The sequence below is a fragment of the Pogona vitticeps genome, chromosome 1, assembly GCF_051106095.1.
Source record: "Pogona vitticeps strain Pit_001003342236 chromosome 1, PviZW2.1, whole genome shotgun sequence".
In the NCBI taxonomy this organism is placed as follows: domain Eukaryota; kingdom Metazoa; phylum Chordata; class Lepidosauria; order Squamata; family Agamidae; genus Pogona; species Pogona vitticeps.
The window spans coordinates 6377604-6398099 of record NC_135783.1 but is presented as its reverse complement, the minus strand read 5'-3'; the positions used below and the strand labels follow the sequence as shown (position 1 = coordinate 6398099).

Sequence of the window (20496 nt, the reverse complement as noted above, 5' to 3'; positions counted from 1 at the left end):
GACCTGTCTGTCTTGGAAATCCCTGCACGACATAGCCCATAGCTTCTCTGAATTACTCAAGCCCCTTCGCCACAACAAGGCAGCAATCCATGAAGGGGTTTAAACTGCAATGTATCTTAGATAGAAAACAATCTTTAGATAGATTGTTTTCATTTCATTTAAATAAAGCATTTCATTTAAGTAAATTTGATTTCAATTTTAAAAATCCATTTTTTTTAATCTTCAATTTTAATCCATCCTGATAATGAGGTAGTATTATTTCTGAAGTCTTTCAACTACTGTATATAAAATCCACAGTTTTTTGTAGATATATGTTGCTGGCTGAAATCCTATAAAGAGTCAAATCTTCCATAAGCTGTTAAATGAATTCTCACTTATGGGGACCTTATGAATTGACAACTTTTAAAAAGCTCCCCTAAAAGCCCTGTCCAGATCTTGCAAACCACAGCCGAAGCTTTCATTATTGAGTCTGTCCATCTCATGCTAGGCCTTCTTTCTCCAACTACCTTCCACTTTTTCTAGCATTGTTGCATTTTCCCATGAGTTTTGTCTTCTCATATGATGTACAAAGTATGCCATCCTTGGAGGGTGGGGCTGTGGAGAGGGGAACAGGGGGGTGGGGGGACCCCAGGGTGCAAGGGGACAAGGACCTGGTCAGGATAGGACCCCCCTGACTGGAAGGAAGGGGTCCAGGCGGGGGGAGAGGGAGAGAGAAGCACCCCTTGTCAGCCTGGGGGGGGGTGCCGGCTCTGTATCTCTGTGTGTATTCTGCAACCCATGCGCCACTTCTTCTTGCATGGCAATGGAAGACTGCCAGGCTCTGGCATGCCACCCCTTTCCCCAAAAGGGCTCGGAATTGGAAATAAAAGCAAAGCCCAAGGCAGGACCAAGGATATATTTGCTAAATATATATATTCTGGAGAAGGCAGCATGCCATATATATGGCATGCTGCTAGGACAGACTCTTCTAAATTAGACGTAGCTCGGAATATACGTGTGTGTGTGTGTGCGTGCGTGCGTGCGTGCGTGCGTGCGTGCGCTGCCTTCTTGGCTCTCATTCACCTCCAAGGCAGCTGAGCCAAATCTAATTTAGAAGAGTCTATCCAGCAGTGCAAAAAAAGAAAAAAGGAAAGGAAAAAAGAAAAAAGAAAGAAAAAACAAAACAAAAACAGAGTGGTAAAAATGGGAACGGTGTGCCACGGAGGACGAGGGCAACCTTTCTGCAGGCACTGACCAGAGAGACTTGGAAGATTAGGGTGGTTTTGAAAGAGGGAGCCCCGACACCACCACCCCTCCGTGAGTCTGTGCTTAGCATGTCAGGCAAAGGAAACAAAATAAATAAATAAAAGAAACAAACACAATTAAAACAAAAAGGACACAAACGTTGTGGTGCCTTAAAACAGAGGTCCCCAACCTTGGGCCTCCAGATGTTCTTGAACTACAACTCCCAGAAGCCTTCACCACCACCTCTGCTGGCCAGGATTTCTGGGTGTTGAAGTCCAAGAACATCTGGAGGCCCAAGGTTGGGGACCACTGCCTTAAAAGACTGAACTGCTGTGTTTCCATGGGAGCGCTGGTGGACCAGCTCCGGGTCGGAAGAAGTGGAGTTGGTCCACGGAGGAAGCTCACATTAAAACAGAGCATTATAAGTGGGAGGGGAAAAGACAAAAACGTGTTTGCACCTTAAAGAGTAGCTTTTGTGTTGTTTTCATGCGAGCTTTCGTGGGCACATTCCCTTCATCAGAACCTGAGCTGGTCCACAAAAGCTCATATTAAAAATTATAAAAGTTAGTCTTTAAGAGACCACCATGTTTATGGCTCCCCTCCTTCCCCCCCCCACCTGTAATGCCTGCATAGACTAACACGGCTACCTCTCCTACAACTGAAATATAGCAGTTAATCTTTAAGGTGTCACCTTTTTTTCTTCTTTATTGTTTGTATGTTTGTTTTGTCTTTGCTTGGAGGTGGGTGCAGAGATCCCAGTCAGGCAGGTGCTGGAGTGGGGTGAGGTAGCCAGCATGGCTTAATGACATCACAAGCCAGGAGCAGGAAGGACCTAGCCTCCTCCCCCCCCCCCCGGGACCTGTTTCATTCACACAACCCGGCTTGTCTCTTGACTACAGGAGGAGCCGACAGATCGGTAAAACCACGAGGTCTGCTTTCTGCGGAAGTGTGATATTGAAGAGAATCTCACCAGCCTGGCACTTGGTGCTTAATCGAGAGGAGAACGGATCGAGGAAATCCCCCAGGTATTTGGCATCACAGAGAGGTGGTGAAGATGAAAGACTCCCAAAAGAGGGATGGGACTGGGAATGGGATGGGGGTGGGGGGGAGGATGAGAACCAGGTGCAGCATTTTGGAAGGAAGCACAGAAATGGGAAGCCAATTCTTTATATTTCTTTTTTTATATATCATAATATTCTGCGGGTAATATGTTTAGGTTTTATATACCTCTCTCAGTTGTTTTTTTAGCAACACGACATTCCCTGTCAAACCACTTGGGGCCGCTTATCGTTAATGAGGCTTGTGGAAGGGGTTGCTTAGACTAGGTTAGGGGCGTATTCGTCGCATGGATTAGGACTGAGTATTTATTTATGGCAGGAGTGGCATTTGTGGCTCCTATGATTGAATTTTTTTAGCGACTCTCCCCCTGAGCGGAGCCAAAGAAGCTTTCTAGCTTATTGTGAGTTTCCTCAGTCCAGTGTATTCTCTTTTGTCTGATGCTTAGGAATTTATCTTGGAGATGAGGTTTTGCAGTCCGGTGGATGGATTGTCAAAGCAGGAGGGTAGTATTAAGGGGCAGGTGGTCACTATCCAGCCTTAGGCCTACAGAACATTCCAGGACCTCTCTAGATAAAGGGTGGGCGATTAGCACAAAATCCACAGCACTGCTTCCATGTCCTGATACATAGGTGAATTCAGGTTGTTTGTCAACGTGGGGGTTCCCGTTTAATATTATAAGCCCAAGGCGAGTCACCATTTGGATCATACAGATGCCACCATAATTGACCTTAGTATCTTTGGACATTCTGTCATAGCTAGGGACAAAGATCTCATTGTCAACTGTTCCCCATAAACCAGAAGAAAAGGGTACACTGTTATTTGAGCCTAATTTTGCATTAAAGTCCCCCATTATGAGTAACTGGGCTCTAGGGAGTTTGCATTCTAGTCCTATTATATAATTCCCCAGGTCTTCCCAAGCTTGCTGTGTGCTTTTCTGAGATGAGTAGGGCAAAAGAAGGGTCTTAGGCCAAAAGACTATATGCCCAGCCATTGCTATTTTCCCACAAGTGGGGAGCCAGTTGACAGATCCCTGTAGAGCAGGAGATATCAATATTGCTAGACCTGCTTTAGGTCTACCTTTCCTTTTGGTGGTCTCAGTGGGCATATCATAGGCAGCATATCCATTTAGCTTGATTTGTTTGGTGAACCATGTTTCCCGAATAGAAATTATATCATGAGCCCTCAGATGTTCCAGAAAGTTGGGATCCTTTTGCTTCGAGGTCCCCCCTGCTATGTTCCATGAGATAACTTGAGATGATCGTGTGATGCATTCAAGATCTCCCCTTTATCCCATGGAGAGCTATCAGGTTGTGTGGGGCAGATTCTAGCTGTGGTATCCTTATGCTGCAGGGTTTGTCCATTCATCTTAGTACAGTGGGGTCTTGACTTAAGAACGGCTTGAGTTAAGAACATTTTGACTTAAGAACCACTCTCATAGGAAAATATTGACTTGACTTACATACTTAAATTTGAGTTAAGAACTGAAAAAAAAAACGCGTGGGAGGCAGGGAAAGTGCAAAATTTGAACTTTCAGTTAACTATTGGCCGGTGAAAAGGGTGCCTGTCTGCTTCCTCACTCCTCCCAGCGTTTAGAGAGTGGATTGGGAGACAGTCTTCGGACTGCCTGGGACTGTCCTGCCTGGACTGTATTTTCCCTGCCTTCCCTGAACCTTTCTTGACCTAAGAAAAAAAGAAACAAAATATCCCCCTCTAGTGGTCGAAGGCGGAATAGCAGCTTCCCATTAGTTTCTATGGACAGAAAAGAGCAGATATGGATCAAATGGTTTTCAATGCATTCCTATGGGAAATGCAGATTTGACCTGAGAACTTTTTGACTTGAGAACCGCCTTCCAATATGGATTAAGTTCTCAAGTCAAGACCCCACTGTAGTATCAGGAAAGTTTCTCTGGCCTTCATCTAGGGGTGCCTCAGCTATCAAACCCAGCTCAGGATGGTTCGCAGGCCCTGTCAAGTTAGAATTTTGTGTTTCCCTTTGTTTATTGTTATCATGGGCTCCAGAGGGGGTTTGACTCTATCCTTAGTCTGTGTCTCAGTACTGGGGCGCCAGGTACGGGCAATTGATGCTCTGCTAGGTCTTCATTGGTATTTGGGAGCTGTCCCAAATTCTTCAAAGCTGCAGCCAGACCTTCCGGTCGGTGTACTCTGGACATCTGCTCACAAATCGGCAGTCTGCTAAAGGAGGCGACAAGATGCGTCTCCACCTCCTCTTCTGGCCAAGCAAGACCTGGAATGGTCTTTTTTGTTGTTGTATGGCTATCATCCTTGCATTCTTCTGTGGTATAACCGTAAGCATTTTGCCCATCATTCTGAATGGTCTTCTAAAATTTGAATAAGGTCTTCCTCAGTGTGCTTCTCCTGGGCATAGACTGGTTTCTCCCTTTCTGTCTCCCTTGCATCCTCACTTGTAGTGGGTGTGCTGAATTTTGGAAGTACCTAACGACTGTTATACCTCTCACAGCTAGATCCCTTCTTCTGCCATAAATACTACTGGTTATTATACTATCCTTAAATTTTACAATTGCCTGTACGTGGCTATAATTATGGAACAAATATTCCACATTAAGAATTTGGGATGTGGAGGTTAATTCAGGGATTATGGGTTCTAAGATATTTATCAGATTCCATTTGCGCTCATTCTGTGTAAGTATACCTTTAGGTTTTGGGTATCCACAGAAAGCTAGAGTGTGACGACGATAATCCGTTCTGGGAAAATCGCTATTAAGCGAAATCATCGTCATGCGTAAAGCCTTTCCCCATTGGAATGCACTGAAACCCGTTTAATGCGTTCCAATGGGGAAAATACCTGGTCGTCCAGCAAAGATCGCCCATAGGGAAGCCATTTTGCGAGTGCCAATCAGCTGTTAAAATGGCTGCCCTGTGAAGCATGGGTCCATAAAACACAGGGCAGCCATTTTAGGAAGCTGACGATCCTCGAGAAAAATCGTCGTCTTGCGAATAAACGGTCCACGAAGCACAGACCTCATTGACATCCAGTGGAATTCCCCGATAGGAATGATTCTTTTGCGAATCGCTATAGTGATCGCAAAAAGTCATCGTCATGCGGTTTTGTCGTATGGCAGGGTCGCCTAGTCACTGTAGTCTCAGCTTCCATGTTGCATTGTTTTCAGGCTTTGTCAGCTGGATTATTGATTGAGCGTTCTTCTCTATATTGCTCTTTAGCACATCAGTCCAGGGGTCATTTCCCACTTCATCTATACCATCCTCACTAATACCCTGTGTGATAGAGGTGATTGCTGATTGATGTATATTTGTCTAAGCTACACCAGTACCTAAATTTTCAGAGTTTCTTTTAAGTCTGGGAGATTTTTGCTCTTTATTTGAGTTCATCTCAAGATGTTTGAACAGGTTATGATAGTTCATTTTTGGGGGATGGTTTCCTTGTTTTATTTGCATTCTTAATATTCTTGGGCTTTTGAATTAATGATGATGTGGTCTTATTTTTTGCTAATTTTATTCTTTTTTTACTTTTACATCCATGGAGAGATCCTTCTTGTGCCCTATTCTTGGTTTCCTGTTTGGAGTTTTTACCCTCTTTGGCAGAACTGTCCTGTAACAATGCAATATCTTGATTGTTGTTAGGTACCTTTTTAACTCAGTTAGTTTGGTTAGAGTAATTAATAGCTCATAGGATTCATAGAGGAAAAAAATTTAATTAACTTCATCTCCTCTGAAATGTCTTTTACCCACTGGAAGAGTGTACAGTATTAGTGTCAGACTCTGCACTTGCCTTAACTGCCTTTGGAAAGGGCTCTTTTTCTGTTTGAGTGCATCCTTGTGCCAGTTCATCTCTTTGTTTTAACATAAGATCGTCTACCTCCTTTTTTCCCCTTCTTTTCCACCCTACTGGAATCTAAAGCATTTTCTGCAACTGCTAACTCTGTCGCCAGGTCAGGAGCATAATCTTTCTTAATTGTTTCTATTGTTGAACATCATACTCAACTGACCAGTCAAGATTAGGGGCTGATGATGATATTGTTGTAATTTCATTGGTATTTTTAGTGCCCTCCTCTGTGGGAGAGAAGAAATTTGTGATTTTCTTTTGTCTCCCTTTCCTCTCTGCTAGTAAGTCTGCTAATAAGTTTCTTCTATATCTTTTCCAAATATATCACATATTTCCTTAAAAATCAATTTCCAAAATTTCGGAATATGTTTACACTCCCACCACGTATGATAATACGTGCCAATTTCTTCATCACATTTCCAACAAGCTTTAGAATAATCTGAACTTATTATATTCATTTTCACCGGAGTCATATACTGTACCACCTTAAACTGATTTTATTTTTTTTCTATTATTCATACCAGCATTAATCTCAAAGCTCTCATCCTCCAAATTTTTATCCAATCCTCTATTTTAATTTCTGTCTTTAAAGCATTTTCCCAAATTGATTTCAAAGAGACAATTTCTTGTCTGGGAACGCTCAGTGATTCTTCACATGATCTCTTGAGTTCACTTCATAGTCCCACTCCATACTTTCCAATAAAATCTCTTTGTGCGCTTTTTCCTATCTGAGCATTAAAATTCTTCATTCTGGAATACGGGGGTTTCTTGTCTTATATTTCATGAGCATAGGCATAAGTCCTATGTCTGAGGAAAATTTTTGAAGCTGCCTAGTGTTGTAATAGGGGCGTGGTGGTGCTGTGGGTTAAACCGCAGAAGCCTCTGTGCTGCAGGGTCAGAAGACCAGCCATCGTAAGATCGCATCCACGCGACAGAGTGAGCGCCCGTCGCTTGTCCCAGCTCCCGCCAACCTAGCAGTTCAAAAGCATGCAAATGCAAGTAGATCAATAGGGACCACCTTCGGTGGGAAGGTAACAGCGTTCCGTGTCTAAGTCGCACTGGCCGTGTGACCACGGAAGATTGTCTTCGGACAAAATGCTGGCTGTATGGCTTGGAAACGGGGATGAGCACCACACCCTAGAGTCAGACACGACTGGACTAAAATGTCAAGGGGAACCTTTACCTTTACCTTACTAGTAGCCCCAGTACTGTTCAAAGCCATGAGATGAGGGGCCAGTTCTGCTTCAGTTGGAGGCTGAACCTGATCAAAGGATAAAATGCTTGACGGCTGCCAGTCATGATGGCTCCAGGAGAAAGCCGTGAGTGTTTGTGCTTCTTTCTGTTGCTGTTGTCCTGAGATGGGCTTTAAGGCCTTTAGTTCAGTGTTCATTTTTAATATTATAATCTAATTAAACTTTTTTAAGCATTGCAAATTTTTAGCAGCGCCTTTACTTACTGACCTTGTGTGTCGGTCTGCTTTGATCCTGCAGTGCAGAGAAAGAAGAAATGGCGAAAATGCTGCAGAAATACCTGGCAAGGGAATATCCTCCATTTCAAAATCTTGCCATGTATGAAGGCAGGTTTGTGCAGGTAAGTGTAGGAGAGAGAAGAGATAACTGGGCATCATGGATGGCATTCCATCCTGACAGCTCCCGGGAACTTACCTTCTTTCTTCCACGACTCCACCCTTCGCAGACAATAGAACAGAGGTGGCGATAAAGCTGTTTCTGAATCCACCTTTGCTGGAAACAAGATGGAGGGCTAGAAGGGTCCTTGAGCATTATCGCCATCATCTCAGAACCAGAAGGGACCCTGTGGATCATCAAGCCCACCCCCCCACTCTGTTCATGGAGAGCTTCTCCCACCTCATTCGACCCTCCTCAGTGTTGTGCTTGGTGTCCACTCTCTTCCCAGGTCACAAAGAAGGGCAAGCCTGTGGACATCCACAGCAAGGCCATCGAGGCCATCATCGGCATCGCTTCCGATGACATGAAGCTGCCGTTGCCCAACATCATGTTTGTCGCCCGTCCGGTGGTGAAGCGGCTCTCCCGGGGACCCCCTAAGGAGGAACTAATACTCACAAGGTAAGCACTGAGTCCAACAGCAGCTACGGAGGAGACAACGGTCTCCATTGGCAACAGAGGCAATGGAGAAAGTTAGCACATCCCTTAAGGGCCACAAAGGACAGGTGAGGAGGTCCTACCTGAAGGTGTAACTTTCCTTACTTTCCTCCTGTTTTTGCTGTGGGATTATTTCCTGTCAGGTAGCCTATAGGAGCTGGCTGTGCTTCCTCGGTGGGTAGAATCATCTCCCTGGCGGACAGCTCTCCCCGGAAGCATCTCTCACTACCTGAGACTGGCATGTGTTTGAGAGGGGGAGATATTTGGAGAGGAGATAATGATGATGATGGGGCTTCCACAGTTAAGGTTGTTTGCCAGGGGGAAATACAGCACAAGAGGGTCTAAACCACTGGTTCTTAACCTTGGGTTACTCAGATGTTTTTGGACTGCAACTCCCAGAAGTCTTCACGATCAGCTATGCTGGCTGGGGTTTCTGGGAGTTGCAGTTCAAAAACATCTGAGTAACAAAGGTTAAGAACCACTGGTCTAAACGACAGTCTAAGAGATGTGAAGAGAGAGAGTTAGCGTCCATTTCCACACCTGCTCCTCAGCTCCCCAAGTACGTTGCCCTAATCAGAATTCCTTCGGGTCTCTTGGTGGTTGTTATTAATATGAGGCGAAGAACAACTCCATCATTTAACATTTCTGAGTGAAAAAGGCAACCAGGTGTGCCATCACTGAGAATCGACTGGGAAAATCAAGCGGGACTATCTCAGCGGTGCCCCCCTGGGTTTTGATAGAGCCCCAAGAGGCAGGAGGGTAGCCAACGTCACCTACAACATGGTTCCCAATCTTGGGTCGTCCCGATGTTCTTGGACTGCAACTGCCAGAAATCCTGGCCAGTGGCGGAAGCTTCTGGGTGTGACAGTCCAAGAACATCGGGATGGCCCAAGATGGGGAGCCCTTGATCTACCAGGATTCCATGTCCCTCTTCCGGATCCCTGTTCAAGTGAGTCCTAGAGAGTCTATACCTGGGGTGGGTTTCTCAGGTTTCTCAACTGGAGATTCTCACAACAGGTTGGGTAGCTCAGGGGTTGAGGATGCCATTTCTGGAGCAGCTTTGGGGTGCGTGTGTGTGTGTTTAGTCGTTTAGTCATGTCTGACTCTTCGTGACCCCATGGACCAGAGCACGCCAGGCCCTCCTGTCTTCCACTGCCTCCCGGAGTTGGGTCAAATTCATGCTGGTCGCTTTGATGACACTGTCCAGCCATCTCGAACTCTGTCGTCCCCTTCTCCTCTTGCCGTCACACCTTCCTAACATCAAGGTTTTTTCCAAGGACTCTTCTCATGAGATGGCCAAAATACTGGAGCCTCAGCTTCTCCTGTTTGACCCACCTCCAGCTTCCCAAGGTTCATAGATCTTACATTCCAGGTTCCTATGCAGTATTTTTCTTTGCAGCATTGGATTTTCCTTTCACTTCCAGGCACGTCCACAGCTGAGCGTCCTTTCGGCTTTGGCCCAACCACTTCATTAGCTCTGGAGCTACTTGTACTTGTCCTCCACTCTTCCTCACTAGTATGTTGGACGCCTTCCGACCTGAGGGGCCCATCTTCCAGCATCATATCTTTTAGCCTTTTGTTTCTGATCATGGGGCGTTCTTGGCAAAGATACTGGAGTGGCTTGCCATTTCCTACTCCAGGTGGATTGCGTTTAGTCCAAACTCTCCACTATGACCTGTCTGTCTTGGAAGTCCCTGCACGGCATAGCCCATAGCTTCTCTGAAGTCCTCAAGCCCCTTCGCCACGACAAGGCAGCAATCCATGAAGGAGTGTGTGGGCTCTACAATAACCGTAGGTCCTTGCCAGCCGCCCAACGCATCGAGGAGTCACACATGCGGTCAACATGATCTTTACCCTTGGGCACTCAGATGGCCAATCTGAAAGGGAGACGCCTTACATCAGCCCCAGTGGTCTGGTGAGATCTCATTCTACAGAGGTTCGGCTTTAAGAGGATCTGCCTCTGAACAGGAATGAGGTCCCCGAGGGCTGTGAGGATTTTTCCTGTTGACACGGTTGGAGTATGTGTTGACATTCCACCTTGTAGTGGAAATCAAATACAGTACTGATTAAGAGAACTGACAGGATCACTCCCCTGCACCAACTTCCCTGGCACTTAAGCAGACAATAAAAAGAAAGGGGGAAGTGGTTGGAATACAGATTCTGGAAGACTCTAAACATTCCTTCCTTCCTTCTTTCCTTCCTTCCTTCTTCATTCTTTCTTTTCTACCTTCTTTCCTCCTCCTTCCTTCGTTCCTTCATTCCTTCCTTCTTTCCTTCTTTCTTTCCTTCCTTCCTTCCTTCCTTCCTTCCTTCCTTCCTTCCTTCCTTCCTTCCTTCCTTCCTTCCTTCCTTCCTTCCTTCCCTTCTTCTCTTTCTTTCTTTCTTTTCTTTCTTTCTTTCTTTCTTTCTTTCTTTCTTTCTTCTTTCTTTCTTTCTTCTTTCTTTCTTTCTTTCTTCTTTCTTTGATGTGTATACCACCCATTAGTGCATGCACTACTCTAAGCAGTTTACAAATTCAAAGTTATAAGTTACACAGGGTTAGGGACCATTAGCCAGCCTGCTCTGTGGTGGTGGAAGTAGTGATGATGGCAAAGAAGCATTTCTTTTCTGCCTCCACTGGATTCTCAAAGCATTCCCCCCCCCCCCCCGGCCGAGATTGTTCAGTCTCTTCACAGCCTTCTTGCAAGCCGTAAAAAAGAAAGATCCTAGACTGCTGGATGTGATTGGTCCGTAGGGGGTACGTTGAGGGCCGTTTCGCTCCGGTTGGCCACAGCTGGGCCAAGCAGCTACACCAACCAGATGGTGGGATTGTCTAGCACGCGGGATGAGTTTCGCTTGCTGAATCTTGATCGTGTGAATTTAGCACTCGGTTCTGTCCCCTCCAGTCCTGGGCCCTCTTCATCCCTGCCCATCGGGTTGATCTCAACCAGTAGACCTGTCCTGAGGACCTGAATTCAAGTCTGTGGTTTTCTTGAAAGATGGCTGCTTACTAATGTGTTTAAAAGTAGTAGTGTTTTGGCAAGAAGAATCAGGAAATAAATAACTTCAGAGGAAGTAGAAAGGAAGCCTACAACCACCAATCTGCATTAGATTTAGAAAAGACAAGGGAGAGTTTAAAAAAACCAGGAACCATGTTTCCTTCTCTGAGGGATCCTTGTGGCACAGTGGCTAAACTGCAGGATTGCAGCTAAAACTCTGCTCATCGTTTGGGTTCAATCCCAGGTAGACGGTTCAAGGCTGACTCAGACTTCCATCCTTTCAAGGTCAATAAAATTGAGTACCCTGAAAGGTCAGGAGGGGGACAGTGTGTAGCCTTCATAATAAAATTGTGAACCACCCAGAGAGTGCTTTCAGCGCTATGGGGTTGCATTATTTTTTGCTTTCCTGTGTTGCCACTGCAGGCTCATTCCTTTGAGAAGTGTCCATCTGTCCATCCATGACCGGGAGAAGCAGATTATTAAAATCCACCTGATCAATGGTCAGTCGTATTATCTAATGCTTCACCCTTGCACCGAGGAGAGAGACGAGGAGTTTGAGCGCTGGCGCAAACTCATCCACCTCCTCTGCCACCCGCCCGCCTGCAATGTCCAACCCCGACCCGTCTCCCTGACTGAGATCCACAACGTGAGCATTCACGTTCCCTCAACTGATGAGGAAGCCGTAAGTATAAAAGGATATTGGTGGAGTTTGCTGTTCACAAGACCAGGGAATGGAGAGGGCTCTTAAACACTCGAATGGCTTAAATTGACCTCTAGAATCACACAAGGTCCCTACCAGCTCTGTGCAGCTCTCTGCGAACACTTCCTGAGAGTTCTTCTAACAAGAGCAGTAGACAAAATTGGGTGGGGACAACCAAGGCGATGCTTAGATAAGAGGAGCAAATTATACACCCCAGAAAATGTGTCTTTCCTGCTGTGGACACAGTAGGACATCTGTATCTATGGGATCTGCATCCACAGTTTCAATTATCGATGGTCTGAAAATATTAAAAATATTAAAAGAAAAAATCCCGAAAAATATTTTCATGTGTATTACCGGAGCTGGTCACTAGAGTGAGCTAGAGACCGTGCAATTAATAGTTGTTAATGAAGAATACATAGGATGGTCACTGGCACCCTCCAATGGTCAGTTCTGGTAATGCATGTGAAAATCTTTTTCTCTGGGGTTTTTCTTTTACCATGACAGGCAGGTTCATGGTGGGATCAATGAAGGTCTTTTCTCTCTTAAGAAATCACTTCTCAGGACAATAACTGCATTTCCTAGTATGGTTCTGCCCTAGTTAGCTACAGCTGGCTGGACAGGTCAGTGGTTTAAGCATTTGGCTGCAGAGTCAGAGGTTGGGGGGAAATCTTTTGAACCAAACTTGAATTAGCCTCCATTTGCAGTTGCCAAATTAAAGAGATCCTGCCTTTTCCCATGATCATGACACCCATAGGTTTTTGGAGGTGGTGCGTGACAGAAAAATGAAGTGGCAACCCTAATTCTTCGCCAGGGTGCTTGAATCCCCAAAGGTTCAAACCTAGGCTTTTAAGAATTATGCCCTCAAAGCTCTAAACCTGGAAGGAAGACTTTCTATTGTCTGGTTTCTCATGGATTCACACGCTTTTCCTCTCACCTTCTCTATCTCCTAGATAGGAAGGAAATCCGGGATTTTGGAAAACGCCTGTTAGAAAGAAACTGAAACTGAATGATCTCTCCTCTCTAGTGGCTTATGTTGCAGAGTTTTGCATTTTGATTAAATTCTCTCCCAGCTGCGCAGCAGAAATTGAGAGATCCACAGAGCAGAATAGCCTTAAGTTGCCCAGAGTAGACCAACTCCTTTTTCTCTCTCCTTAACTGGCACTTGCAGTTTCAGGAACTTACTCTGAGACATTAATAGTAGAAAGAATTTAAGGTTTCATTACGTACAATTGAACGGATCAAAGGGCAAAGTGACAAACAGGGGCGCTTTGAGCAACAGATTATCGACAAATTCACTGCTTCCAACAGATAAAAAAGAAAGGAAAAGCACTGAGCAAAGAGAGGCCGGGCTCTCTTTGAATTCAGAAGGAGGAGTAGGAATGATTGGTTAGTGCTGGACCAATTCTATGTGACCCCAGCCCAGAAAAAGCCATCCAAGCCAAACCCAGTCAAGGCAGGTTTCGCAAAAACTCCAACCGTTTATGATAAATTTAATGATGAATAAATACTGTCTTGATTATTAGAGATGATAAATAAATTCTGTCTTGCCTTGGACTCCAGGAGGAGCTTCAGAGTTTTAAAGAACAAAAAGAGGAGACTAACCACGTCCAGAAGAAAAAAGAAAAAAACCATCAGGAGCAAGCCTACAAAGGGAGCAAGACCGCTCAAGACCAGGTAAGTTCAGAGGAAGTGGCTGTTGCCATTACTTGGGCCAGACCTTCAATCAAGGGTTAGCAAGTATGGGTCTGATGCTACCATCTTTCTTTGGCACTGCAAAGTATTGGGAGTAGAAGCCGCTCTGTATGTCTTGAGCTGGTACTTTTTGAATGGCTTGTTTTTGAAGTAAGGAAGCGACTTCTTCTTCTTCTAGGGCTGGCGCAAACGAGGTATACTTGATGTGCTCTAGGGGTGGATAGTCTGTAAACTCTAGCCGATAGCCGAATTGAATTACACTTAAACCCCATGTGTCTTTTGTGGTTGCTAGCCGGTTTTGAAGAAAGGGAGCGAGACGTGTCTGTACGGAAATGTTTGAGTCAAAGGTACCGCTTTGTTTTTCTACCAGGTGGACGGTAAGAATGGCGTCGCAGTGAAGAGGCTTGAGTATCAATGGGGGGGGCCGCTGAAGAAGTCTGCGAAGATCTCGGATTTCTGTGCTGCTTGGAAAACCCGTAAGCCTGAGAGAATGATGGTTGAAATTGCTGTTGCTTATAGGGCTTAGGCCATTGGTACCTCTGATACTTGGGTTGCTGTTGGATGGTGTAAGATTTAGCAGTCTTCTTAATTTTATGTAGATTTTCCATTTTGTCATTGGTTTTCTCATTAAAGAGTCCAGTGGCATCAAAGGGAAGGTCCTCAATGTGTGATTGAGCATCTTCAGTGATGCCTGAAGACCGCAACCGAGCCTGTCTCCACAGTCCAATAGCTGAAGTCATGGATTTAGATGCCATATCTGTAGAGTGTCTTGAAGCTAAGCGCTGATGTTTGGCTACTGTGAGGGCCTCAGAGTAAGCACTGAGGAATGATGCTCTAGAATCCTCTAGGGCAGGAAGCACCCTAGTCCAAAGCTGCTTTTGGTAAGCCCCCATTGCCGCTTGATAATTAGCCACTCGGAGTAGAAAAGTGGCAAGTGAATACAGCTTCTGGCCAAGAACATCCAGTTTACGCCCCTCTTTCTTAGTCGGCGTAACCTTGGCCTTACCTCCTGACTTTGAAATGTTAGATTGAATGATGATAGAATTGGGGGGCAAGATGGTTTAAGAGGAAATCCGACTCTTCGCCATGTGTTCAGTACTGGTTCTCTATCCTGCGGGTAACTTGTGCTGAAGCAGGAGGTAAGGACCATGATTCTTTAACGAGTTCCATAAGAGCCAGGATAAAAGCTAAACTCAACGGAGCGGCCCGTTCTGGTAGAATATCTCCAAAGACGAAGTCCTCTTTGGGTTGAGGAGGTTGTTTTGCATCAGCTTAAGACATTTGCCCATCCTGGAGACCATCTGAGCGTATGAGGAGAAGTCCTCAGAAGGGGACGATGGATGAGGGTCCCCAGCATCAGGTTCTGGTGCCCTGCCATCAACAGGGGTCTCCTCTGAATCTTCTGAAAAGAATTCCTGCCCCTGGTCAGATGGTAGTGGTGAAAAAGATTCATCCTGTTCAGAGGGAGGAGGGGATGGAGGTGCTCGGACAGGCTTGTATCTTTGAACAGCATGTTTGGTAGGCTCTTGCGAGGTCTGCAAGGCATCCCTTTGCTTGGTAGCCTCCGATGCAACAGTAGATGCTTTGGTACGGGAAAGCAAGCTGTCTACCAGACCTTTTATCCACATTGTGACATTTAGCTTGTTGATGGGTCCTGGTTTCGGCACTGGAAGATCTCCGACGTTGACGCCTCAGTGGAGAGGTAGATGAAGAGGATGACGACGAGGCATAGACATAGTGGATCTTTCTGTGTCTGTGATCAACCTCGTTGTCAGAGTAGGAATCCAAATAGTAGTCCTCCTCTTGACATCAAGGCCAAGATCACCTTCTGTTGATGGTAACATAGACAGGGTCATCGAGAAAAGATTTCGATCGACGCCAAGAAGAACACGGCAGAATTACTACTTCCCGATGAGAGTGTCGACGTCGATCGGGGAAAACATGTTTCCTCCTAGATGTTCTCTTATGGGGAGGAGATTCTTGCCCTTTCAAGACCGAAGGCGATGGATGAATGTTTAACGCCCACCCGGTAGACACAGGGCTGTAAGCCAGGCTAGAGTGGACGATGTCCTCTAGCTGGCTAGGTGAAGGCAAGCAGCTGGGCATAGGGACCGAAGCCGGAGCCTGTTGATGTGGTAGAGGTTCAGCGTTCTCTGAGGGAGATTCACGATCCTGAGGAGAATCCTCCAGAATAGGCGATGGGAGGGAGGCCGAGACAGGAGGGATATCTCGGTGCCGATCCTTTTTAGCCGATTGCTTGTCGTGCTTGTTCTTAACCTGTAACTTTTTCTTTTTCAGGTCGTCATCCTTTTGGGAGCAAGACAACGTTGAGGTAAGGGATTTTTTCAAGCCCGAAGGGGCTGGCTTTTTAGATGTTTTCCCCACGCTCTTCGGCGCCGGTAGGGGCGGCAGGGAGGCAGTAGAATCCTCGGGCCGGGGAGTAGCAGAGGGGTTAGAATCAGCCTCCATAGGAGGAGTCCTGCGCAGGCGCAGTCTAAACCCAGTTGTGTGCATTCACAGAGGCCATAAAGAAGAATCATGAGCTTTCTATTCCTCCTCGTTTGCTTTGGGTCTCACATATTGTTGATTAAGCACTCCTTCCCATCTGTTCAACGACAGTTGCGGCTGAAAAAGGATTTGAAGAGGGTGGAATGCCTGTTGGCGTCACTGCACGCAGGGCAACTCTGAGGATGTTGTCTTCCTGGGATAGTAATCCTCAGTTTCATTGAAAGCTTCATATTCTCCCCCTCCAGTTTCCTAGGAATCTTTTTAGCCCTTTGGGAAGTGTTTGGGAACCTCACGACTGTCTATTGTCCCGCATTTCTCTCCAAAGTGAGACTCAAGGCAGCTTGCAATTATGTCTGCAAAAAAAAAAAGAATTCCATTAAAAAGAACAAGATCAGCTGGTTATTCAGAATAAAATTAAAAGCATAACTGAAAACAAAAAAGCAGTATAAAAAGACAACACTCAGCAGCCCGTTAGCTGTAAAAAAAAAGGGCTGCTGAAACAAACCACATCTTGAGCAGCCGGTGGAGTCATTCCCCCCCCATGGCAAACATGCCCAGCTGTGCTTCCTCTGGGTAGGATTTGGCAAAGGGGCTGATCTAAAAACCAGAAAGTCCCTGGTTCCAATCTCACCTCTGCCATAAAGCAGAGCGCCGGCCATCAGCTAGTCCTTTTCTTTCCTCCACATCCCCCCCCCCAGGATTTCTTATTTCTAATTTATTTAAAATATTTCTATCCCACCTTTCACCTTAAAAGTGTCTCCTGGTGATCATCTTTAAGCATCGTAGTTTACCTTATACAGCTCCTTGCGCCTTGCCTTTCTTACACCTGTGTGTTGTTTTTATTTTCAGTTCCAAAGAAAGGTGAAAATGGAAGTCTTGGCATGGTTACCATCTATTCCGCCAGCGGGCAAACCACACGGCCCCATGTGCCAAGCCCAGGCCACTGCCAGCTGAGCCCAGAACTCCAGATGCCTTGCCCAGAAGCCCGCCTGTCAAGCCCAGGGGCCCGCCATGCCTGCCCTACGGTGTCTTCCCCTGCAGAGATGCTCCCTTCCCTCCTTCCCATTGGCCCATCCGAGAGCTGGACCAGCCTCAAGAAAAGGATTGAGGGCAAAATGGAAAGCTGCAAACAGAAGATCCTCCAACTGAGTTGGGCGCAGAGTGTCGAAGCAGAGCTGCCCACAGTGAGCTTCCCAGGCCTCTGTGCCTGCCTCACGCCCTGGTCGAATCCCTGGATAAGGAGGAAGCCATGCAGGACCTGCGCTTGTGCCTGGCTGAGGACCTGGAGAAAGGTCCTTCGTTCCATGCAGGATGTTTCCCAGAGGCCACAAGACTGCTCTCAAAGCCCCAAAGGTCAGCTTTCTACCAGCTCCCAGGTCCCCCACGAAACCATGCAAATCGCAAACACACTCCTGGTCTCCAAATGGAGCCGAAGGCTCCCTAGAAGCGTCCCAACATCTTCAAACGCCTGGTGTTCTGCCTCAAGGGAGTCTGTGCTCAATTACAGTGGTGGCCCGCTTGACGATTACCTCTTTAGAAGATGAAATTGCTTGACGATGAGTATTCTGCGATCGCAAATCGATGACGAACTTTCCCTTTTCCTATAGTTCCCCATTTTGTTTAGTATATATTTTTTCTTTGTTATGTAAAATGGTTTTGTATATATTATTGTATTTTCTTTATGTTGTTAGCCGCCTAGAGTGGTCCTCACACGACCAGATAGGCGGGATATAAATAAATAAATAAATAAATAGATAAATAAATAAATAAATAAATAAATAAATAAATAAATAAATAAATAAATAAATAAATAAATAAATAAATTTTTCCATTTCACGACGATCGGTTCCTTGTTTCGGGAACTGATTCCCCCTTCCGTTTTCCATCCTTCTCCTTCCCCCGCTTCCACCGAACTGGCCGCATCTCTTGGGAGTTGGTGGGGACTGTCTTTATTCCCCCTTTCTTACTTTAAACCTGTCTCCTCCCTCTTCTTTCCTTCCTTCCTGATTACTGTCAGCTGTTTTCTCCTTTTAAGTGGTGTCCTGACTTACGAACGCCTTGACCTACAAACATTTTGAGTTGCGATCATTTTTTGTGCTTACAGTAGAGCCTCAGTACCTGTGGGGGACTGGTTCCAAGTTCTCTGCCCGTGGATACCAGAAACTGTGGATATAGTGAACCATATATAGAGAGTGCTGTCCTCTGAAGATGCCGGCCACAGAGACTGGCGAAACGTTAGGAAGAACAACCTTCACAACACGGCCAAAGAGCCCGAAAAACTCTCAACAACCACAACAACCATATATATATATGGTTCACTATATCCACAATTTCTGGTATCTGTGGATGAGATCAATGGAATCAGATGAGCCCTGCGGTCTGGAACAGGTTGATTGTCCTGAACCAGAATCTTCCTGCACCCGGCATTCATTAAACAAGCTTCAGGACACATTTAGCTCGCTCGGTGGCATTTCAGCCCTTTGTCAAAACCACATTTACAAGCCAAAGGGACTCTCATAAAACCCAGTGCCATGGAAAGAGAGCAGGGAGAGAGAAAAATAGAAATGACAAATGCTTATTGCAGTTTGGGGGAAATTTATGTTTCATGAGCCATGTGCCATGAGATTGCGGCTGCCAGACAGGTGGATAAATCATCATCTGCAACAGTTTTCATTATTATTTAACTGAGCTGATTCCCACCGCAAGTAAAGCCCTCCGACCTCCTCAGTTCATTTCAAAGCTGAAGGGTGCATGTAAGGGGGACCCAATGCTGCTCTTCCTCCCTCCGTCCAGGCACGTGTAGGGCTTACGATGGGGATGTGAAAGCCAGGCACTCTTTGCATGCTCAGAGTGCTCACTGTAGATACATGATTTAATACTAGCATCTGTAACAAATGGAGGGAGCAGAGTATGCTCCTTGCTCAAGATTCCAGCCACTCTCCTTTGCATTACTATCTTTGCATATCCTGTCCTCACTGCAGTGTTTGGGGTTTCAAACTATTCCCTTCTAAGGTTTTTGCGGGCTGGTGTTTTTGCAAAATTTGGGGGGGGGGATCCAGACTGGCTGATGCCACCCTTGTATTGGATACATAAACCATACCATGAACAGTCTGTCAGAAATGAATGAAATTATAACATGCTGCCTTAACATTAAGGACTACCAAACTCCATGGGTCTTACATCGAACTCTGCACCTTAAAAGTCTGATAACTGGATATGCCTGCAGGCAGGAATGCTGGAAACCCATTTTAGAAAGAGAGGCACTTACCAGTACTGCATGTTTATATATATATATATATAAAAAAGAACATTTAGAAGAGAAAGAGGGAAGGAACCAATCTGAGGTCCCTCCACAAGTACAAGAGAAAATACGAAGACCAAACCCTCTCCACGGTCTAGTCTCACCCTGATCCTCTGAGGTGTAACCAGGTAGTGCTTTCCACACATTTCGGATTTGAAAGCCCATCCTTCCCAGCCAGTCCGGGACTTGTATGCTAATGACATTTTGGAGGACCCTGGATGAGAAAATACTCCTGTCGTGATGTATGGAAGTGAGCGCTGGACCATAAAGAAGGCTGACCACCAAAGAACTAATGCTTTTGAATTGTCCTGCTGGAGGAGGCTCTTGAGAGTCCCCTGGACTGCAAGGAGAACAAACCTATCCATTTTTAAAGAAATCAACCCTGAGTGCTCACTGGAAGCACAGATCCTGAAGCGGAGGCTCCAAGACTTTGGCCATCTCATGAGAAGAGAAGACTCCCTGGAAAAGACCCTGATGTTGGGAAAGTGTGAAGGCAAGAGGAGATGGGGACGACACAGGATGAGATGGCCGGACAGTGTCAGCAAAGCGACTGACATGAATTTGACCCAACTCCGGGAGGCAGTGGAAGACAGGAGGGCCTGGCGTGCTCTGGTCCGTGGGGTCACGAAGAGTCGGACACGACTAAACGACTAAACAGCAACAAATGCTTTCAAGCCCAATTCCTCCGGCTGGAAACATAAATAGTGCCACCTCCCGAGACAGCCTGTCTCCTGTGAGTAAGGAAACCAGAAAAATGGTTCAACACTTCCCTCTAGTGAGTTTCAGGATTAGCGCATGATGTCCAGTTTGCAACAGCCAAGTAAGGCCCTTAATGATCCGACATTCTGAAGGTCACTCATTCAGAGGGTCACCGTTGGAGGCAACCTGAGCCCATATTGATTTCAAAGGGACCAATCAGGAAATGAAGGCTTGCAGGAACAACGCAAGATATGGAGCTGGGTTTGGCAACCAGACCTCTTCCACCACTCAAGTAGCATTTCTAATCATGGTCTAAACCCAGTGGTTCACAACTTTGGCTCCCCAGATGTTCCTGGATAATAATTCCCAGAAATCCTGACCAGCACAGC

General features: G+C 45.9%; 1 protein-coding gene and 1 long non-coding RNA gene across 2 annotated transcripts in view; both read left to right on the top strand.

Moving 5' to 3' along the window:
* Nucleotides 1-20496, top strand: part of LOC144584822 (uncharacterized) — a 274399-nt gene that overhangs the window by 110930 nt on the left and 142973 nt on the right. The window lies entirely within an intron of this gene.
* Nucleotides 2079-18034, top strand: LOC140703275 (Golgi-associated RAB2 interactor protein 6). Its single transcript, XM_078381903.1, has 8 exons — nt 2079-2249; nt 7597-7696; nt 8021-8190; nt 11628-11886; nt 13468-13581; nt 13970-14075; nt 15898-15931; nt 16957-18034. The coding sequence occupies exons 2-8, from the start codon at nt 7613-7615 to the stop codon at nt 16970-16972; spliced, it is 783 nt and encodes a 260-aa protein (XP_078238029.1). The 5' UTR covers nt 2079-2249; nt 7597-7612; the 3' UTR covers nt 16973-18034.